The 23622-nt window shown below is 44.8% G+C and overlaps 1 protein-coding gene across 1 annotated transcript; it reads left to right on the forward strand.

The window, feature by feature from the left end:
- The first annotated feature begins 7768 nt into the window (after nt 1-7768).
- Nucleotides 7769-22408, forward strand: LOC146714587 (Fc receptor-like protein 5). Its single transcript, XM_085452618.1, has 11 exons — nt 7769-7796; nt 7898-8167; nt 8857-9129; nt 11149-11415; nt 16726-17016; nt 17809-18066; nt 18321-18569; nt 18744-18851; nt 18952-19017; nt 19177-19227; nt 22125-22408. The coding sequence occupies exons 1-11, from the start codon at nt 7769-7771 to the stop codon at nt 22190-22192; spliced, it is 1929 nt and encodes a 642-aa protein (XP_085308744.1). The 3' UTR covers nt 22193-22408.
- Nucleotides 22409-23622: the final 1214 nt, after the last annotated feature.

The following is a 23622-nucleotide window of genomic DNA, read 5'->3' on the forward strand; positions in this document are numbered from 1 at the left end:
AAGAAGCACAGAGAGGTGACAGAAGGAGGAGCTGAATAAAAACTGGTTTTATGCATTTATTATCAATGCAAAGTCGAACACTTTGAGATTAGACGCAGATCAGCGTGCAGGGCTGGACGTGAGGATGGGGCACTCTTTCCTCTGTTTGCTGGGGTTATTCTGTGAGTACAAAACAAACCTTCTCTGTGTGAATGGTGATAGTGTATCCCTGCTTTAACCCTTTTGTACATTTTTTCCAACTTTTTTTTTTTTGATTTGGTGATCATTTTAGCTGTGATATAGCTTGTGGCATGGATTTCTGGAGGAAATCTCTTTTTGAGTCAAATTTATGAAATCTGGTGTCTTTTACTCATACATGTCATCCATACTGCGTTGATGATCTTGACACCTTTGTGTACAAAAATGTAACAAAATCCTCAATAAAACAATATTTTTTCTACTTTTTTTCATAAATTGCTTAATGAGACTCCAACAAGTCTCAGCTATCTTTATAACAGAAAAAAGATGCAGACAAAGCGCAAAAAAATACAGAACCTACAGATATTTGTTGCCAGATACAAACATAACTGCTTGAGGTTTATGTTTGCAATTCTGATTTACCACCTCTTCACCTGATTGCCTCCCTATCCTGAGCAATTTTCCGATTGAACCTGTGGTCTGATTCGCTTGAACTGTCAATTTACACTTCCTATTGGATAGAAAAATTAAGTCACATGCCCTTGTGGTGGTTGAGATTAGCTGCAGTGTGAGACAACATTTGTCCACACTCAAAGAGGAGATTCAGGAAGTGTAAATTAAAAGGAACTGTGCTGCAACAGTTTTTTGGTGAATTTAGCTGAGCTGAGTTAACTAACCTAACTATCCTATTTGTTGATACATTGGCATCTTGGTCTCTAGTTCCCTTTGCTGATAGGTGAACTAGACTTCACACATTACATTTGCTGCTGTTATGGTTGCTTTAAACTTTTTGATATCTGCCTTTGCTTGTTTTTGATGTTATATTACCTCATACCTGTGTCAGTGTTACACTATGTTCAGTGCAGCACCCGTGCTAGTAATAAGAACAACAACAATGAAAAAATCAAATGAAATAATAATAATAACATGTAGTATGATTAATATGACTACTGCATATGTGCATTGTCAAATGATAACTCTATAAAAAAAATAATAAAAAGAAACAGTGTTGGATATAAAAAGGCTACTGGGCAAGAATTGTGTTGTAGCATTATTTAAAAATTTTCTGATTTTATTTTCAACATGGCAGCTTAATATTGGTATTTACTGATTCGCATTAATGCAGAAACATCCCTGTTTTACGTTCCATATATGCCCTGCCTGCTAGTATCTTGCACCCTTCCCTTTTCACGTAAATGGCCTCCTTGACGCCTCACTCAAACCAGTGTTCCTCCCAGGTGTAAATAGACTGTAAATAGAGTGCCGACGAAGGCTCTTAGGGTCCTGTTAATCTTGTGTACTTCTAAGCATTCCAGGATCCAGGTGTGGGGCATCGAGTGACAGGCTTTCTTGAAGGTTGGTGAGCCTGGTCTTGCAGTCTTGGGTGACTGCTCTGTCTACCAGTAGCTGGTGTTTTGCTCCTCTGGTATTCCTGCAAATTCTTTTTTGTGCCCTGCTCATATATTCAGCCATATTCCTGTTCATCTTCGCTGCTATGATGCCTGACAGGAGCTTCCATGTGGTACTGTGGCAGGTTATTGGTCAGTAGTTGGATGGGACATGTCCTGGGGGTCCTTGGGGACCAGGACTGTCCTGCCTTCAGACGCTCATGCCAGACGCTCATGGAGTGCAGTCAACTGTAGATCACTAGCCGACCCCAGCCCCAGGCCACCCACACCTGGCCTGGGGCTGGGGTGTTTGACACCAAACAATTCCTTCCCATTTTTGGGAAGGAAACCCCCATTGTTTCCTTCCCAAACAATAGAGGTGTGAGAAGACCCAACTACTCCACTCCTTGTCCATGTGAAAAGTGGTCTGTTGGATGCGTGTATTGGTACAGCTGAGTAACTAATAGTAACTAAATAGTTAATGTCACTGTGTGAACACCAAAGTGCTATTAAAATTGAGGGGACAGCTGTGACACAAGTACAAGAGTGCTGCTCAGCAGATACCATGAATTTGGTCTTATATCAATTTAGCAATAATTTATTTACGCCAGCAGTTATTGCCATCTACATTTACATCTGCCCCAGAGCCTCCTCCTGGTGAAAGGTGGTCTCGGGGCAGACCCAGGACTCACTGGAGAGATTGCATCTCTCAGGTGGCCTGCGAATACCTCCATGCTCCCCCAGATTAGCTGAAGGATAAGGCTAGGGAGAGGTTGGTCTGGGCTTCTCTGTTTATGCTACTGTGCCCATGACCCAGCTACTGAAAAGAAGAAGAAAACGGATGGAGCAAACCATTTTTTTTGTTCATTTCTAAAGTGATTAAGGTGCAAGATATTTGTGTCATCAGCAGTGTTGGGACTAACGCGTTATTAAGTAACGCGTTACAGTAACTACGTTATTATTGTGGTAACGAGCACGGTAACTAGTTATTATGCCAAAATTAGGAACGCATTAATCGTTACTGGGATTTAGATAGGCTCGTTATTTGTTACTTCGTGTGGTGGCTCTCGCGGAGCTTCCACAGATTCAGTAACATTAGCAAGTGGTGGAGGCCAGCAGGTGGATGAGGGAAAGGGGAGGCAGGAGGAGACACTCGAGGCGGCCGCCCGTCCGAGTGTCAGGTGAACTGAACTTCAGGTAAGAAGTTATGACCTGCAGTCTATCTGGGTCAGATATAAACCAAGTTTAGGTGGAGTTTATTTTCGTTGTGCTGACTTTTTCGTACTACGCGCTAGCTAGCATGACGGGGTTTCTATACAGCTGGGTGGTGCTATGATGTTACTGATGTTGAACTTTATTTTGTTCATAAGGTTAATTATTAGAGTTGCCAACCGTTCCCTAAAAAATCGTCTCGTATTCAGAGAAAATATTACGCGTTTCGTATTGAGCTGAAAAGGAGCACAGTTTGTCCTGGACTTCAGCTACAATGAAAAAGGCACAAAGCTGGAGTTATTCTGTGTATTTGCTGCACAGCTGCCTCTTCTTCTCTCATTCTCTCCTGTTTCTACTTCAATCATGAAACTGATCAATGATCAGCTGATCAGCTTTTCTCTCTTGTTTGTTTATTGCCCACTTTGCGCCAGAAAGAGGAAACCAGCGGAGGTCGCGTTAAACAACAGCATCACTTTTAAGGTTGATCAGCTGTTGTTAGAATTTATTCAATGTCAATTTCTAGTATCAGCTGATCTTTGCTGGAGCCACAGCTGTAAAAGCTGCTGGTCATGATATCGGTTTGGATATCTGGTGAGAGGGAAACATGAAGAAACCAGGAGATGTCCTTACTGAATCATCAGAGCTGAACAGGTGATGGAGAAACAGGTTTACCTTTTAGGTGACATGAATGAGTTGAAGGGAAGTTGATAGGTTCGTAGCATAAACCTATTCGCTGGAACGTTCAAGACAATTCTACTACACAGCAAAAAGCATTGAACACCAAGCAGGCAAAGTTCTTTATGTTTCTCGTATACGAGGAAGACCAACTGGACAAACGCCGTCCCTTCGCTTGACCCCAGTTGCTCTCGTCTGCTCCCTCGTAACACTGCTCTTTTATTGAGGTTACAGGAATATACATAGGTCCATTAACATATGACGTATACATACAAACAAAGAGTACCTTGCCTGTGCGTTGTGTAAGTATGTGTGTGTGTGTGGGGGTCAGAATGTGACCCCATAAACGACGTGCTGGTCTGGAAGTCCAGCAGTTCATCTAAACAAAAGGCACTTAGACTAAAACAGACATAGATATGTTTATCCTACCACAAAACAATGAGAGAAGGTACGACCTCTCCCATGCTCCCAGGATGTAGGTGTGAATCCCAGAACACTCTGGAATGCAAACAAAGTCTTTGCAGACTCCCAAGGATCAAACCTCTACCAACATGACATTGATTATAAAACTCTAAGCATAAATGACAATCAACAATATAACCCTGACATAAGTTCTAAACTGTTTCTGAGAGACAAATAACACCAGGATCCTTTTTTAAAAAAATGTAGCTGACAGCTGGTAACTGTGCAGGGGCGGGTCTAGCAAAGTTTTGCCAGGGTGGCAGGTGGGGCATTAACAGGGAGAGGGGGGCACAAAGTAGTACTTTTCTTTCTTATTCTCATTTAAAATGTCTAGCTTTTAACAAATAATTATCTGAATCTTACAACAAATGATTGATAGATTGATGCATATATACCATCAAAACAGTGAACATCACTGTCACAACAGCGTTTGTTTTCATTCAAAGGCTTTATGATTTTTCCTATAATGGTGGGCCGGTCTCTAGTCAAAATGCCTGGGCCGATTTTCTGTCCCAGTCCAGCCCTATAAGCAGCTCATCTGCAGTCTGGTGTTGCCTACATCTTCCTACTCGGAAGGCAGAATTTCTGAGTTCTGAGTACAATCAAAAGCACCACGACTGCAGTTTTTGTGTTGGATGTAAAAAGCGCACGTGACGTTGTGGCGTAGGCTAAAATCATGGCGGCGGTCAACGACGGTCGAGGCGTGGGATTTCTCTCGTGGAAATATGCATGATGGGTCTGTCTAGCACAGGGCCACTGCTGGAACGAGACAATTTACTACACAGCAAAGCAAGACACAAGTAGGCAAAGTTCTTTGTATTGCTCGTGCACGAGGGAGACCCGACTGGAGCCAGATGTCGTTCCGCCCACTTGATCTTGACTCTCAGCCAGGTTACCTGTAGCGCTCCTTTTATTGTGGTTACATGAATATGCACAAGTTCATTAACATATGACATTTCATATAGGTATACATGCAGACAAAGAATACCTTGTCTGTGTGTCGTGTAGTATGTGTGTGTGTATGGGGGGTCAAGATGTGACCCCGTGAAGACTCCCCAAAGCTGGTGCCAGGAGTCTAGCGGTCCATCTGAAACGCTAGACTCCTGGCTCTTACACTCAAACAGATATACGTATGTTTGCTATACCATATATCAGCAAGAGAAGGTACGACCTCTCCTAGGAAGTGTGTCATCTATGCCAGAACACTCTGAAGAGGAGTGAACGCACTCCCCTCTTCATGCTACACAGAGTTGTTACAGACCTCTTAAGATGAGACATTCTTTCAATATGCAATCAACTATACACTTCTAAGCATAAATAAGTAAATATTTCTAAGCATAAATGACAATCCACTATATAAACCTGACAATGCACATGATTTTTTCCTTTCTATTGGTAGGTGGCACAGTGCTAGAAGACAAGCTTGCTGGCTATCAAGTTACGGAAGCAACACGTTAACAAGAGAATTCTGAGTAAAACCAAAGTTACTTTCCTGAGTAACTAGTTACTTTTAAAGTAACGAGTAACTTGAAGTAACTGAGTTACTTTTGATAGAAGTAACTAGTAATGTAATTAAGTTACCAATTTAAGGTAACTTTCCCAACACTGGTCATCAGCAAATAAAACAAATAGAAAAAAAATCTGACATTTTGCAAATATCATTTATATACATAAGAAATAGTTTTGGTCCCAACACTAGCCCTTGTGGGACTCCACAAACAATGTAAAAACATTTTCATTTCTACTCTCCCATCTTTACCATTTGTTGCCTGTTACCTGTCAGTTTTATGATATTTCATGGTTAATTGTGTCAAATGCTTTTTTCAGATCAAAAACACCCCAACCTTAAATCTCTTACTGTCTCTGGAATGTATTCTACGTTATCAAAGGTTGTGCTGCATCTTCGGATTGTCAGTTAAATAATATCTGATTTCTTCCATTATTTTAGTGCTCAGTACAGTCATCCATGGAAACGCTCAAGGTGAGGAATTTTTCTTTCTTCCCGTTTGTATCATATATGTTGTCTGAACTTGAAAACTAAAAGAGAGCATACTTCTCCCATTCTGGCTTCTTGGATAAATCCAAGGTGATTACTCCCTTAAAAACTTTCAGTGGATGAAAATTCTGCAGCGAGTGATACAGGCAGGGACTAGCAAAAAGAGCACATTTCTCCTATACTGGCTTCTCTTCACTGACTCCCGGTTAAATCCAAAATCGACTCTAAAACCAGTCTTCTCACACCTTATATTAGAGACCTTATAGTACCGAATCACCCCAAAAGACCTCTTCATTCTCAGACTGCTGGTTTATTTGTGGTTCCTAGAGTATTTAAAAGCAGAATGGGAGGCAGAGCCTTCAGCCCCTTTTCTGTGGAACCAGCTCAAAGTTTGGATGCAGGAGACAGACACTATCTCTACTTTTAACATTAGCCTTAAAACTTTCCTTTTTAATAAAGCATACCCACATAGCAGGCAGGTCTGGCCCGGATCTGGTATCAAGCCGGCACTGCTGGTTGACTTCTGGCATGATAAGATGTATGTCATCCAGATATGGGCCAGGCCATGTAAGGGGTCAGCAACCTTTAAGACCCAAAGAGCCATTTGGACCCGGTTTCCACGCAAACGAAAACAGTGGGAGCCGCAAATACTTGTTGACATCTAAAATGAAGATAACACTGTATATATTGTTTTTTACTTTTATGCTTTGTGTGAACAACTAAGGTGTGTTGCTTGTGAAATCCTTGAAGTGCTACAGAGAAACTTACATGTTATTTATGTAATGAACACATTTTGAACTCTTAAAGAAATATAACAAAAGGAAAGACACCCAGGTGAACTAAAATGATCCGTGTAGCAAACAAAAACTGTTGTGAGCCGCCAGCCTTATATCACCTTTGGGCTTTTGGAGCCTTGACCTGACTTTTAAAAAATAATTGGAAAAAAAGCACTATGCTGCAAAAAAAAAAAAAGAAAATAGATATTTGCAAAATTCTGCCTAAATATGTATTTTACCTGGTTAATGTGTGTGGCGGGGCGTGGTCTGAAGCGCTGCTGCAGGGGAGGAGGATGCACCTGAGCGGCACCCGCAATCACGCCTCGCCGCCTTAACGTCTGTGCTCTCTATGCTGTTGTTGGTGTGTGTCGGGCTGTGAGCTGAAAAGCTACAGCCGGCTGTATGTGTACAGCAACCGTGTGTGAAAAGTGATCAAGAAAGAGATGCTGAAAAGCGTGTTCATGGAAACATCGCAGGGTCTGCCGTGGTATGTTTACAATGGGACTTCTGCTCCTGAACCTCTGCGCACAGCGTCTGCAAATCGGGGCTGTACGAAGTCACTTTCATCTTTACGCAGGACTGTAAGCTGTCATCTGTGAGCGGTGTTTGTTTTTAACATAGTTCACGGTGGAGCTGCTGACATAATGTGGATCCGAAGATCCATAATTGGCCTACCTGGGGTTGAAAGTCACGATAAATGCATGTCGTTTCAGCGGGTATGACGCTTATTTTGAGCGATGAAAAAATAATAAAATATAATTTTATTTTTCTATTTCAATATCACAATAATCTTACAATTAAGAACTACAAGTTAAAAAAAAAGAGAAAAAAAGAACTAACATAAAAAAATACACTTCTGCTAAATACTTCTAATTTATTTTCCCAAACCACGCGGAGCCGCACTATATGGACTATATGGACTATAGCGGCTCCGGAGCCTCAGGTTGCCGACCCCTGGTCTATGTGATGGCATGCCATATCTGGCCCAATTGTGGTTTGGTTTATGTGGCCCAGGCCCATAGAAAACAGGTCTTCCCCTGATCCAGCATCAAGCTGGCACTTCTGATTGACTGGTGCAAAGAATGACGGCCCTTTGGTGGCCCGGATCAGGTTTGGCAGAGGTAATCCACACATGGGCCAGCACAGGACCTCTTTAAATTGTCTGGATTCAGCCATTTACTTTTATGTTCTTTTTCTAAACTGAACTGCAGATAAACCAAAGGCCAAACTGAGAGCTGATAACACAGCTGTTCCAGTAGGGGGCAGTGTGACCCTGACCTGCTCTGTGAACCCATCATCATCATCTGGATGGAAATACTACTGGTACAAAGAGAAGTATGGTGTACCTGTAAGACTACGGGATGCAATTGTTCTGTCAAATGACCAAATCAGCGTCTCAGAGGGAGGACTCTACTGGTGCAGAGGGAAAAGTAGAAGATACTCCTCAGAGTATAGCCAGTTCGTCAGGATTGACACTATTGGTAAATTTAAATTTAACTTCCTACAAAGCACTACATAAGATGATGGCTAAACTTTTTCATAATAATGTGTTTTCATTGTACTTTCTTGAACATTAACAGTCCCAATCAGGCCTGTTGTGGCTCTGTATCCAAACTGGTCTGAGATATACAGAGGAGAGACGATCACTGTCAGATGTGAGATCCATGGAGGAGACACTGAGTGGGATTATGAGTGGGAAGCAAACAGCATGATAAAAGCTCCAAATCAAAATGAATACAGGATTAGATCTGCTTCATCATCCAACAGTGGAAACTATCGCTGTAAGGGCAGAATGAAAAGTTCACAGCATGAAACCACAGAGTGGAGTGATTCAGTCACACTGACAGTTTCAAGTGAGTCGAAGATCTTTTAATAACTGTTTTATCAAATCCTCAGAGGTTTCAGGTTTTAGTTAAAGAGATGGATGTCACAACTAACACACACTTCATTCTTTTCACCTGATGACTTTTATTTAATTTTGTATTTATTTATTTGTTTAGTTTTTACCATTTGACAAATAATTTTCCTTCATCACTTGCAGGATAATTGTTTCGTATTTGGTGCTAGTAGCTAAATTATCTAGTGAGGTTTTTATAAGCTTGATCATTATTGTAACACTTTTCTTCTTGAATCATGTGACAATGTTTTTCTTTTCCTGTAACATCAACAGCAAGTAAACCCAGAGCCACACTGACAGCACAAAGTTCAATCATACCAGCAGGGGGCAGTGTGACACTGAGCTGCTCTGTGGAGGGCTCTGCTGGCTGGAAGTTTGACTGGTTCAGACGTGATTCAGTCTCTTCTAAAGCTCAGCTCATGAGAGGAAATGAAGCAAACAGAGTTATTAGTGTCTCACAAGGAGGTCTGTACCACTGCAGAGGAGGGAGAGGAGATCCAGTTTACTACACAGAGGACAGCAGTGACGACACAGTTATGCAAAACAGTGAGTTTAATTATTTTATTTCTGCCAAACTGAGACAGATCAAGTTATGTGATCTCTGCTGTTTGTCTGTTTCTTTTTCCGACTTGGAGAGGTGGAAATGAGAAAATAGAAGAACTTCAGTGTCATTGTGACAAAGTGTGCACTCTGAAAGAGCCCTTGTGGTTCTCAGAGAAAAAAATCATTACAAGCCTTCAGTTTATTTGAATCATTTTAGCATCAACTATTAAGAAAATAAATGAGCAGCATAATATTCACATGGCTGCAGGCTCTCTTCATGTATGTTTCTAGACTGACAATCTAAAGTTTTATATGTTCATTTTTATTAAACTCATTAACGTTCAGTTTACCCACACTGATTTGCTTGTTAACCTCCAAGTTCATATTATGCAAAGCAGACTTATTCCAACACAAGAATATCAATAAAAGATGTTAACTGTATATATGGGCGCGTGTGTGCAACGTGTCGAGTCTGCTATATATTGCCTCAAGTGTCCTGTCTGGGTAAGGCAGGCGAAATCTAAAAACGTACCTTTGTGTTGCCCGTTGCTGGCCTGAGTTTGGGCACATTCTACGAACCTGACGCAGAGAACAAAGTGAACAACACCCTACTTCATTCAGCTGTATGTGAACGTGCCGCCTTTTCATAACCTCTGTCACCCAGAGACAAAAGCCCCTTTTCCATTAGTACCTACTCGGATCGAATCACCATGGAACGCCACAACTCGACTGATTGGTTTTCCATAAAAATCTAGTACTCCCTAACCTGGTTGTGGTTGTCGTCATAGCAACGTGTCCAATAATAAATAATAAAAACAAAGATCGACCAAATGGACCAATACGGCAATACCACGATGATCCATTTGGCAAAGTAAATCCATTGGGTATCCTTGTTGGTCTTCAGACAACAATTCTGATGGCTAAAGAACCAAATGGGACAGGCAAAAAAAAAAAAAAAAAGCAACGTGTCCAAGCATGCTGCAACATGGATGCTACAAGAAAGGTGGACATTGAGGCAAGAATATACCTGCTGCTCGGTCTATGGCTTTCCGTCAGACTCGGGGACCACTGCCGTTGTGCTTTGTAGCCGTATCTGACAGATTTCTCTGTAAGATCATGAATGCTCTTGGTCCCTTTCGACATTTGTTAAATCATCTATCAGGAACCTTGTGGTAACAGCCCTATGTCTCTAGCAGGTCCCTGAGGTCACGGGATCAGGGCCTACTTGTTATACAGCATGCAAGGCTGAGTAAGGGAAACAGAGCAGGTTGTGGAACTCTCTTCCTCTGAGCTAGCATAAGCAAGGGTTTTACAACAGTGGGAACACCATCGCCTGTCCAATTTATTGAACCTATCTTTTCTTTTAACTGTCATGATGTCTTTTTTTTTTGTATTTTTGTTTCGTGCCTGTCATGATCTTCAGAGCCCATGGTGACTGATGGATGGTTGAGATTTAAAGGGGCCAGCAGAACAAATTAAAGTTTCACGTTCTTTAAAAAATAACTGTTTGATGTTTATAACCCACGTTACTCTGTGTTAGGGGCACCCTGACTATCTGGTTGGGTATAGACAATTAGAGGGAAATTGTGCTAGGCTGTGTTAATGTCTGACAGCACAGTGTGCTCTAGGCAGCCACCGTTTCTTGAACTGGAACCCTGGAGCCCCTCTTCCATACCTGCATCAGCCAGACAGGTGAAGACATTTTTATAGTTGTTGGTGCCAGGGTTAATTGCACTGGGGGTGTCATGGACCCAGATCCATCTCTCAGTCGTCAACTTGTACATTCCTACACCCCTACATAGCGGGCCTGATAGCCCTCGCATGTACAAAGTATATACTTGTACATTTTACAAAAAATGTTGTGTTACAGTTACAGAAATTGTAATGTTGTGACTTTGTTTTCATGTTTAAACATTTTGTCTGTGAATCAACTGTTTTGCAGTCACTCTAATCTTATGTTAATAATGGCAGAGTTTTTATGTTTCTGTTTGTCTCCTAACTGGATCATTCTTATGTGAACAGTTCCCAGTAAGCCCACTGTGACCCTGCAGCCATCCTGGCCTCAGATATACAGCGGTGAGACAGTCACTGTCAGATGTGAGATTCAGGGAGGTGAAGGAGCTCAGTGGACGTATGAATGGAGACAAAACAAGTTAAACACACCTCCAACATCCAATGAATACAGAATCATCACAGTTACTGAGTCTGATGGTGGAGAATACAGCTGCCGGGGCAGAATGGGATATTTCTTAACACAGTGGAGTAAAATCATCACACTGACTGTATCATGTAAGTTGGAGATGTTTCATCAAAAGCTAAATCCATTGACAGCTCTTCTTTATTTTTTTATTATTTTTATTGCACATGTGCAGTACTAGTTGTTGCACCAACATATGATGCAGTTGCTTCAGTTTCTTTTAGCATGTTATCTGTTTTTGAAATGAATCTTAGAGGTTTCAGGTCTGGCTTAAAGAGTCTGGTCTCATGAGCAACACACACTGCTTTTTCACTTAAGCCCCTTTTCCATTAGTACCTTCTCAGATTGACTTGCCATGGATTGCCACGACTCAACTCGGATCGACTGGTTTTCCACTACGATCTAGTACTACCTAACTTGCGTGGTTATTAGGGGTGCAACGATACACAAAATTCACAGTTCGGTTCAATACTTTGGTGTCACGGTTCGATATTTTTTCGATACAAAAAATGTTCATGCCTTTTTAATTTATCATTTATTAAAATTATAAATATATATTTTAACTCAAAAGTACAGTTTTTAAATTGAATGTTGCTGAAACAACAAAATAAAAAAAAATCTATCTGATCGAGAAATCACTCATCTTTGGAAAAGAGAGTTTATTACAGAGAAATGGCTCTTTCCAAAATAAAAGCTATACTATACACTTCTTCTGGGCTATACTCTCAGCAGCATATTAAATATATCAGGTCCCCATAAGGAGAATCATGTGCTAACGGCTGTCTAAATGACTTGGGTAAAGTTTGCAGCATGCGTGCTTGTTGTTTTTGTCTGCTTCCACTTGTCTTTGCACTAGGATGCTGTCGGCGTAAATGTGCAGTCATATTCGTTGTGTTCCCAGTAGTGCTGTCAGCGTTAATCTTGTTAAAATGACATTAACACCATAACGCGGCAAATCTCCGTTAACAAGCTACCACGGATCGCCCCGTGCATGGGGCTGGACGGCGTCAACATGTTAACAAGCTAACTGCGCTAACGCACTAGTTCCCACAAATTGAGCATTGCGTGGCACATCCGACATACTGTTTTACTTTTGTCCATGACTCGCTTACCATCAGGGTCATGCTTCACATGAAAACCATGATAGTTCCAAACGCCAGATCTGAATGAGGGTGGGGGAGGTTCAGTTTCGGGTAGCATTGAGGCAGTTGCCATGTTGCAACGAGCTTAACTTCTGTCTTGCTAGTTTGTGCTGCGCTCAGTGGATCTGCACTCGACAGTGCAGCCTAGGCGGAGTAGTCGAATGCAGATCCACTGAGCTCTCAACACAGACAACATCGTCAGAAGAAAAGAATAAATAAAATAAATAAATAAAAAATGTTGTATTGTTCGATACATATGGGTACTGAAACGAAAGCACTGTATCGAACGGGTTGATACGAGTATTGTTGCACCCCTAGTGGTTATGTACTAACATCCAAGTAGGTACTAATGGAAAAGGGGCTTTAATGAAGTCTGAACTGCAATCCTTGAATCGCTACCTTATCGTGGTGGAGGGGTTTGTGTGTCCCAGGGATCCCAGGGGCTATGTTGTCTGGGGGCTTTTGCCCCCTGGTAGGGTCTCCCATGGCAAATTGGTCCTGGGTGAGGGACCAGACAAAGAAGACCCTTATGAAAAGTATATCGAGGGAACAGTTTACCCTGCCCGGGATAGGGTTACCGGGGCCCCGCCCTGGAGCCAGACCCGGGAAGGGTGCCCGAGGGCGAGCGTCTGGTGGCACAGCCCGAAGAGGAGACATGGGCCCATCCTCCCGCAGGCCCACCACCCGCAGGAGGTGCCATAGGGGTCGGGTGCATTGTGTGCCAGGTGGCGGCCAGGAGCGGAGGCCCTGGCGGACTGACCCCCGGCTGCCAAGACTGGCAATAGGGACATGGAATGTCACCTCTCTGGTGGGGAAGGAGCCTGAGTTAGTGCGTGAGGTTGAGAGGTACCGGCTAGATATAGTCGGGCTCACCTCTACGCATGGCTTGGGCTCTGGAACCAGTCTCCTGGAGAGGGGCTGGACTCTGTCTCAGTCTGGAGTTGCCCCTGGTGAGAGGCGGCGGGCTGGGGTGGGTATTCTAATATCCCCTCGGCTTGCTGCCGGTACATTGGGGTTTTTCCCGGTGGACGAGAGGGTTTGTTCCCTGCGCCTTAGGGTCGGGGAATGGGTCCTGACTGTCAGCTGCGCTTATGTGCCGAGTGGCAGGGGCGTGATTGGGAGGAACGGCCTCCCTGATCTGAACCTGAGCGGTGCTTTGTTATTGGACTTCTGTGCTAATCACAGTTTGGCCATAACGAACACCCTGTTCGAACATAAGAGTGTCCATAAGTGCACGTGGCACCAGGACGCTCTAGGCCGTAGGTCGATGATCGATTTTGTAATCGTATCAAAGACCTGCGACCGTATGTTCTGGACACTCGGGTAAAGATAGGGGCTGAGCTGTCAACTGATCACCACCTGGTGGTGAGTTGGATCAGGTGGCGGGGGAGGACGCTGGACAGACCTGGTGCACCTAAACGCGTAGTGAGGGTGTGCTGGGAATGTCTAGCAGAGGCCCCAGTCCACGAGATCTTCAACGCACACCTCTGGCAGAGCTTCAACAGCATTCCGAGGGAGACTGGGGACATTGAGTCCGAATGGACCATGTTCAGTGTCTCCATTGCCGAAGCTGCTGCATTGAGCTGCGGCCACAAGGTGGTTGGTGCCTGCCGTGGTGGTAATCCCCGAACCAAATGGTGGACACCAGAGGTGAAGGGAGCCACCAGGCTGAAGAAGGAGTCCTATCGGGCTTGGTTAGCCTGTGGGACTCCGGAGGCAGCCGACAGGTATCGACAGGCCAAGCGGAATGCAGCTCGGGCAGTGGCTGAAGCAAAAACTCGGGTGTGGGAGGAGTTCGGAGAGGCCATGGAAAAAGACTTTCGGACTGCCTCGAAGAGATTCTGGCAAACCGTCAGGCGTCTCAGGAGGGGAAAGCGGTGCTCTACCTGCACTGTGTATAGTGCTGGCGGAGCGCTGCTGACGTCGACTGAGAAAATTGTCAGGCGGTGGAAGGAATACTTCGAGGACCTCCTTAATCCCACTGACACGTCTTCCGAGGAGGAAGCAGAGTCTGGGGATGAGGGGAATGACCCGCCAATTTCCGGGGGCGAGGTCACTGAGGCAGTTAAACAACTCCTTGGTGGCAGAGCCCCTGGTGTTGATGAGGTCCGCCCCGAGTTCCTGAAGGCTCTGGACGTTGTAGGGCTGTCCTGTTTGACACGCCTCTGCAATGTTGCGTGGAGATCAGGGGCAGTACCTGTGGACTGGCAGACCGGGGTGGTGGTCCCCATCTTTAAGAAGGGGGATCGGAGGGTGTGTTCCAACTACAGGGGGATCACACTCCTCAGCCTTCCGGGGAAAGTCTATGCCAGGGTGCTGGAAAGGAGAGTTCGTCCGCTAGTCGAACCTCGGATACAGGAGGAACAATGCGGTTTTTGTCCTGGTCGCGGAACACTGGACCAGCTCTTTATTCTCTCGAGGATACTTGAGGGTGCATGGGAGTTTGCCCAACCAGTCTACATGTGTTTTGTGGACTTGGAGAAGGCATTCGACCGTGTCCCTCGGGGTGTCCTGTGGGAGGTGTTGCGGGAGTATGGGGTGTTTGGCCCATTGCTACGGGCCATTCGATCCCTATACAACCGTTGCAAGAGCTTGGTTCGCATTGCCGGCAATAAGGCGGACTCGTTCCCGGTGGGTGATGGGCTCCGCCAGGGCTGCCCTTTGTCTCCGGTTCTGTTCATAATTTTTATGGACAGGATTTCTAGGCGCAGCCAAGTGGCGGAGGGCTTTCGCTTTGGTGGCCTCAGAATCTCATCTCTGATTTTTGCGGATGATGTGGTTCTGTTGGCTTCATCGGGTGAGGGCCTCCAGCTCGCACTGGAACGGTTTGCAGCCGAGTGTGAAGCAGCGGGAATGAGGATCAGCACCTCCAAATCTGAGGCCATGGTTCTCAGCTGGAAAAGGGTGGAGTGCCCACTCCGGGTCGGGGACGAGTTCCTGCCCCAAGTGGAGGAGTTAAAGTATCTCGGGGTCTTGTTCGCGAGTGATGGGAGAAGGGAGCCGGAGATCGACAGATGGATTGGGGCTGCAGCTGCAGTAATGCGGACGCTGCACCGGTCCGTTGTGGTGAAGAGGGAGCTGAGTGTAAAAGCGAAGCTCTCAATTTACCGGTCGATCTACGTCCCTACCCTCACCTATGGCCACGAGCTGTGGGTAGTGACCGAAAGAACGAGATTGCGGATACAAGCGGCAGAAATGAGCTTCCTCCGAAGGGTGGCTGGCCTCTCCCTTAGAGATAGGGTGAGAAGTTCGGCCATCCGGGAGGGGCTCAGAGTAGAGCAGCTGCTGCTCCACATCGAAAGGAACCAGCTGAGGTGGTTCGGGCATCTGACAAGGATGCCCCCTGGGCGCCTCCTGGGTGAGGTGTTCCGGGCATGTCCCACCGGGAGGAGGCCCCGGGGCAGACCCAGGACACGCTGGAGAGATTATATCTCTCGGCTGGCCTGGGAACGCCTTGGTATTCCCCCGGATAAGCTGGAGGAGGTGGCTGGGGAGAGGGAGGTCTGGGCCTCTTTGCTTTTGCTGCTGCCCCCGCGACCCGGCCTCGGATAAAGCGGATGAAGATGGATGGATGGATGAACTGCAATCGACAATATGGCCTTCTTTTTTTGGACACTGTTATGTAAAAGTAAATACCGCACATTTTACTAAAACTCTTACAGTTACAGTTTGAAAGTTATAAATTAATATATTGTGACTTTGTTTTGATGTACAGTCCTAATTGTATCCTTCTTATAAAAATAAAGTATAGTTATAATACATTTAAATAAAAAAATCATAAAAATATAAATATACCCCCCCCCCCCCCCCCCCCCAAAACATCAATACAGAATTAACTGGGTTACATTCTTATTACTGATCAAAAAAATTTGTTTTGCTTCAAATTATGCTTCAAAATTCAAATGGTCTTATTATAGCATTTGAACTATGCATTCATAGAATTTATAGGGTATTATGTTGCCGAACAAATGAATAAATGCCAGTCCCGGCGTTTCCCGGGCATGACAGATCCCCATGTACTAAATAGAAGCAAAGGAGTTGAATTGAAAAGGGGAGGGAGTGTGGGGAACGTAAATGAGAATGAACCGCTTGTGGAACTGGGGGAACCTATATAGATGAGAGCTGGAAGGAGCCTGTTTGGAGGCATGGTTTCACTCCTGAAATTCTGATACTCAATCTCCAATTGTGAGTCAATATTTTTTGTGACATTGAATTCAGAGTTAAGAGACGAAACATTGAGAGAAAATCTTTGTTGAACAGATCCTGTCCTCACTGTGTCTCCATCATGGCTGAGTCCTGGAGCCTCGGTAACTCTGAACTGTGAGGTTGAACATCCGTCTGCAGGATGGAGCTTCTACTGGTATAAAGCTGTTCCTGATCTATCAGAGAAATCCTCCAGTTATGAGCTGCTACCTGATGGCAGTGGGACTGCACAGGACTCCTACATCATTCATGGACAGACACACACAGCAGGATATGTGTGCAGAGCTGGAAGAGGAGACCCAGAGTATCACACTGATCACAGTCAACCAAAGTTTGTCTGGTCTGCAGGTCAGTTTGTAATCTTTGATCTGTAATAACGTCACAGGGTGGCTGTAGCTCAGGAGGTAGAGCTGGACACCTACTGATTGGAAGGTTGGTGGTTCGATCCCTGGCTCCTCCAGTCTGCATGTCAAGTATCTTTGGGCAAGATACTAACCCCAACTTGCTCTCCAATGCATCCATCGGAGTGTGAATGTACTTAGAAAGCACTATGTATAGATAAAGTGCTTGTGAGAATGGGTGTGATTGGGTGAATGAGGTATGTTGTATAGAGCGCTTTGAGTACTCCATGAGAGTCGAAAAGCGCTATATAAGAATCAGTCCATTTACATATGTTGGACATCTTAGTACAGATCACATGACAGATGATGAAGACATTTGTTGGCTGAATGATGTAAACAAAAGCAAACACTCTCTTACACAGATTTAGTGCATTCGGATAGTGTGAAGATTTGTGTAGCGCATACTGTACACCTCTGTGTACTGCACACTGTGGACAAACTACAGGAAAGCAGGTTTACAAAAACTTCAAGTAGCTTCTAATGATGCCCGAGATTATTACTGAGAGACCCAGATGGTTCAGTGCAAGTGACTTCATTTAATGTTGTATTATTGTATGTATAAAGTTATTGTTGCTTTAACAACTATGAGATTTTTTAATGTGTAAACACTGATTGACTGACCAAATACCTTAATTAAAATATTTTCACTGATCTTCAGAAGATAAAGTAGTATTTTTACTGTGATATTTTGAATGCTAACATCTGTGAGCTTTGTCTCTTCACTGCATGTTGTTTCCAGATGTTCATTCAGCAGCGTCTCTCACAGTGAGTCCTGACAGAGTGCAACACTTCACCTCTGACTCTGTCTCACTGACCTGTGAGGGAAACTTCACTGAGTGGAGAGTGAGGAAGTTCTCTGAGGACGGCCGACTCTCTGACTGTAGGAGAATGACTGGATCCACATGTGACATCAACACATCAAAGTCAGATACTGCAGTGTACTGGTGTGAGTCTGGATCAGGAGATTTCAGCAGTGCAGTCAACATCACTGTGCAGAGTATGTTATTATACATTTACTTCATGGATCTGAATGATTTAGACATCAAATGAACATTTGTCCCAGCTTTGCTGTATGTGGAGTAATTATGTGGTAAAACAAATATGACACATACCGTAGATTTTAAATATCCAAGATCAGATCTTCATGATGAAAAGCATTTGTACAATCTGTTCTTATTATTGTCTGTCAGCTTTTTCTCAAAGTGTGCACCAGCTGATGTGACTGGAACAATATGTGTGATTGTTTCACAGATGATGGTAATGGTCCAATCCTGGTGAGTCCTGTTCATCCTGTGACTGAGGGAGCTTCTGTTAGTCTGACCTGCAGTTTGAGAACACAAAAAATACTTTCCAATGTGTTTTTCTATCACAATGACAAACTTCTTCAAAATGATCCCCGAGGGGAGCTGAAGATCTCTGCAGTGTCAAAGTCTGATGAAGGTTTCTACAAGTGTCAGTACTCAGGAAGAGAGTCAGCACAGAGCTGGATGTCAGTTAAAGGTGAGCAGGATCAAAACATTTGATGGAGTTTTCTAAACACGTCTGATGACTGAGAATGAACATTAGATTGTCTGATTTAAGTCTCGCAGTCACCTGGCTCCATTTCATAAAAGTATTTATTTATATAATTATAATTTATCAATAATTAATTATTGTTTATTGTAACTGTGTCAGGAGCTGACAGCTCTTCATCTCCTGTGTGGTTGATTGTTGGACTGGTTTGTGGAGTCTCTCTCATTATTATTCTCCTGCTCTTGTTGTATCGCTGCAGAATGACCAACAGTGAGACCTTTTCCTTTACTTACTACAAACTCTTTATCATTCAAAGACACAAATGCATCATGAGGTTCAAATGTCTTTTTTCCCCTACATTTTTAATAAGGTACTGCTAATGAGCAGACGCTCAATCAGGATGGTCAGCAGCAACCATCCTCCTCTCTTCTTCATGGTTAGTTTTTCACGTAGTTTCAAATATTGTGACGCTATCTGCAACAAGACTGTACTTATTACACCGTCTGCAGCTTTTAATATAAATGTTATTTGCAAGAATATTTGTGTTTAAATTAGTATCACAGACATGAGGTGACTGATTTTCTCTGACCTGCAGGTGTTCGTTCTGTCTATGAGGCAGTCAGAAGATGTGGAAACACTGAAAATGGTAAAGTATACAAGCTGGATGATTATACAATAGCTGTGTTTAACATGAAAGTGATTAAAATTATTATTTCAGGTCCAGCAGAAGGGGATTACACCAATGTCACATCAGTGATTCAGCTCAAAGTCATTAACAAGAAAAGTGAGTGTACAAAATGTGAGATTTGAAATACAAATTGTATCCATCCATCCAATTTCTTCCGCTTATCCGTGGTCGGGTCGCGGGGACAGCAGCCCAAACAGAGAAGCCCAGACCTCCCTCTCTCCAGCCACCTTGTTCGGGCGAACACCAAGGTGTTCCGAGGCCAGCCGAGAGATATAATCTCTCCAGCGTGTCCTAGGCCTCCTCCCAGTGGGACATGCCCAGAAAACCTCACCCAGGAGGCATCCTTGTCAGATGCCCGAACCACCTGAACTGGCTCCCTTCAATGTGGAGGAGCATGTTCTGGGCCTCCTCCCAGTTGGACATGCCCGGAAAACCTCACCCAGGAGGCATCCTTGTCAGATGCCCAAACCACCTGAACTGGATCCTTTCGATGTGGAGGTGCAGCGGCGAGATACTTTAACTCCTCCACTAGGGGCAGGAACTCGTCCCCGACCTGGAGTGGGCACTCCACCCTTTTCTGGCTGAGGACCATGGCCTCAGATTTGGAGGTGCTGATTGTCATTCCCACCGCTTCACACTCGGCTGTGAACCGTTCCAAGGCGAGCTGGAGGCCATCACACGAAGAAGCCAACAAAACCACATCATCTGCAAAAATCAGAGATGAGATCCTGAGACCACCCAAGTTAAAGCCTTCTGCCACTTGGCTATGCCTAGAAATTCTATCTATAAAAATTATGAACAGAATCGGTGACAAAGGGCAGCCCTGGCGGTGCCCATCACCCACCAGGAACGAGTCCGCCTTATTGCCGGCTATGCGGACCAAGCTCTTGCAACGGTTGTATAAGGACTGAATGGCCCATAGCAATGGGCCAGACACCCCATACTCCCGGAGCACCCCCCACAGGACCCCCTGAAGGGCACAGTTGAATGCTTTCTCCAAGTCCACAAAACACATGTAGACTGGTTGGGGAAACTCCCATGCACCTTCAAGTATCCTTGAGGGCAACATTGTAGAGGCATGTCTACCAAGACAGCCCTACAACATCCAGAGCCTTCAGGAACTCGGGGCAGACCTTGTCCACCCCGGAGGCTCTGCCACCAAGCAGTTGTTTAACTGCCTCAGTGACCTCGCCCCTAGAGATTGGCGGGTCATCCCCTTTGCCCCCAGACTGTGCTTCCGTCTCAGAGGACGTGCCAGTGGGATTGAGGAGGTCCTCGAAGTATTCCTTCCACCGCCTGACAATTTTTTTAGTCGAAGTCAGCAGCACTCCACCTGCACTATACACAGTGCAGGTAGAGGACCGCCTCCTGAGTCGCCTGACGGTTTGCCAGAATCTCTTCGAGGCAGTCCAAAAGTCTTTTTCCATGGCCTCTCCGAACTCCTCCCACACCCAAGTTTTTGCTTCAGCCACTGCCCGCACCGTGTTCCGCTTGGCCTGTCGGTACCTATCAGCTGCCTCCGGAGTACCACAGTCTAACCAAGCCCGGTAGGACTTCAGCTTGGTGGCTCCCCTCACCTCTTGTGTCCACCATTTGGACAGGGATTACCACCACGACAGGCACCAACTACGTTGCGGCCGCAGCTCAGTGCAGCTGCTTCCGCAATAGAGGTGCTGAACGTGGTCCATTTGGACTCAATGTCCCCAGTCTCCCTCGGAATGCTGTTGAATCTCTGCCGGAGGTGTAAGTTGAAGATCTCGCGGACCGGGGCCTCTGCTAGACGTTCCCAGCACACCCTCACTGTACGTTTGGGCACGCCAGGTTTGTCCAGCGTCCTCCCCTGCCACCTGATCCAACTCACCACTAGGTGGTTATGACAGCTCAGCCCCTCTCTTTACCTAAGTAAACATATGGTCTCAGGTCTGGTGATACAATTACAAAATCAATCATCGACCTGTGGCCTAGAGAGTCCTGGTGCCACGTGCACTTATGTTCGAACATGGTGTTCGTTATAACCAAACTGTGGTTTGCACAGAAGTCCAATAACAAAACACCGCTCGGGTTCAGATGCGGGAGGCTGTTCCTCCCAGTTACGCCCCTCCAGGTCTCACTGTCATTGCCCACATGAGCATTGAAGTCTCCCAGTAGGACAACAGGCTGGGTACTCTGAACCGCCACTCGGCGCATAAGCACAGATGACGGTCAGGACCTGTTCCCTGACCCTAAGGCGCAGGGAACAAACCCTCTTGTCCACTGGGAGAAACCCCAACATACCAGCAGCAATCTGTGGGGATACCAAGATACCCACCCAAGCCTGCCGCCTCTCGCCAGGGGCAACTCCAGACTGAGACAGAGTCCAGCCCCTCTCCAGGAGGCTTGTTCCAGTGCCCAAGCCATGCGTTGAGGTAAGCCCGACTTTATCTAGCCGATACCTCTCAATCTCACGCACTAACTCAGGCTCCTTCCCCACCAGAGAGGTGACATTCCATGTCCTAATTGCCACTCTTCGTAGCCGGGGATCGGTCCGCCACGACCTCCGCTCATGATCGCCGCCCGGCTCACATTGCACCCGACCCCTACTGTGCCCCCTGTAGGTAGTTGGCCTGTGGGAAAATGGGCCCTTGTCCCTTTTTCGGGCTGTGCCCGGCCGGGTCACCAGATGCTCGCCCTCGTGCACCCTCCCCGGGCCTGGCTCGAGGGCGGGACCCCGGTAGCCCTATACCGGGCAGGGTAAACTGTTCCCACAACGGTCTGCAAAATATACATTGGCAATTATTCTCACTGATAATAAAGGCATTTGTGGACAAAACAGATGGTGTTTGTTTTGAAATGCTTTCATTTGATCACCTCAACAGGGCAACGTGGTGACCCAGAGGAGACCTCTTACTACAATATGTCAATACAAGTTCAGCCTCAGCTCTAAAATCTTAACAGCAGCTCTTTAGCTGTTTTTCTTTTCTTTTTTTCCTCTTTAAAGTCTCTTAAAAACTCAAAGTCACTTTGAGTGAAAAGGAGAATATTTTGAATTCAAAGCAATGATCCTGATAGCCTGAGTTTATATTTCCTTCAGAAAGGATCGCGCAGTGTGTTTTGCTTGTTTCACTACCATTATATAATAATTTTAATGGAATTTAATGTACTGTAGATCTGTTTTTATGTTTTTAACCATTTTACTTGATGTTTAATATGTATAAATTCTTTCTGTAAAGCACTTTGTAACTCTGTTAATAAAAGTGTGATATAAATAAAGTGTGTTGTTGTGTGTCAGACTGAGAGTACATGTTTCAGCTGTTCAGTGTTGCGCATGAATCCACCGAAAAAGCATCATTTAAAGGCACTCATGTCATTTAAAACAGCTTACAACCCTCCAAAATGAACTAAAGCGATCGACATAATGGGAAGTGACAACTGCTCTGACGTTATGCTAAGCAGCTTTTTTACTGGGGAGGTCCAGTCTGTACTTTTGTGTAATGCTGATTTGTGCATAGTGAGTCAATATGCACCCCTGTAGGCTTCCTTGGCCTATTTATCCCTTTTCAGCTGGGGTTCCAAGCTATCTGAGCAGGTACTTAAAATGTGATGTCCTCAGATTACATGCCACCGATTGGCTATTCAGTGGCATCACTGGATGAGTGATGAAAGCGTTTCATTCACAAAAATCAAAAGCACCATTTCTGAAACCTGGCAAAGAGGGAAATTATGACAAAAAAAACAGCACTGTGGCCCCCGAGTCTGACAAAACACTACAGACAGAGCAGCAGCTATATCCTTGCCTCGACATCAACCTTTGTTGTAGCATTCATGTCACATACTAATTACATCATGGGATGCTATGATGCATTAGTATGACAAAGGCTATGCACATTCGGTAGTACCTGATTGTAATGAAAAACTGGACAGTCCAAGCTGTGGAGATTTGATCCGAGTAGGTACTAAAGGAACAGGGGCTTTTGATGCCACTCCTAAGGTTGGCTTTGACAGTGCTGTACAGAGACCTGTCCTTCAGCCTTAAGGCTGAGTTTTGTACACTATGAGAGCGCTGAATTAATGAGCTCATTTAAAAAAAAAAAAAAAATGCATCACTGTTTTTCTTTAGTACCTCAACCTACCCCTTTAAAAATGTGTGTGTCATGTGTGTGGGATACAGTTAAGCAAATGTTGTGCAGGATCTTTGCTGTTTCAGAAAAAGACACAAGTGTTGGCTGTTTTTAAACTTTCCCTCAGCCTCTTCTCATGAGTGAAGTGCTCATTTCATCTGATGTCATCAAATCTTTCGTCCTCTTTACCCACATTCTTTGTGTGTCTGATGCACCTATCTGATGAAGTCTACATATAAATTAATAAATAAATGCA

This window comes from Copadichromis virginalis, linkage group LG3 (genome assembly GCF_057382275.1).
Source record: "Copadichromis virginalis isolate Kocher_CV1m ecotype Utaka linkage group LG3, C_Virginalis_male_GT1.1, whole genome shotgun sequence".
Classification (NCBI taxonomy): domain Eukaryota; kingdom Metazoa; phylum Chordata; class Actinopteri; order Cichliformes; family Cichlidae; genus Copadichromis; species Copadichromis virginalis.

What these genes read in the sequence shown, in the direction of transcription:
- LOC146714587 (XM_085452618.1), top strand. Translation starts at nt 7,769, where the DNA reads ATGACGGCCCTTTGGTGGCCCGGATCAG. An exon ending in CATCACACTGACTGTATCAT is followed by an intron (nt 11,416 to 16,725) that starts GTAAGTTGGAGA and finishes TTTGTTGAACAG; the next exon opens with ATCCTGTCCTCACTGTGTCT. An exon ending in AAAGTTTGTCTGGTCTGCAG is followed by an intron (nt 17,017 to 17,808) that starts GTCAGTTTGTAA and finishes TGTTGTTTCCAG; the next exon opens with ATGTTCATTCAGCAGCGTCT.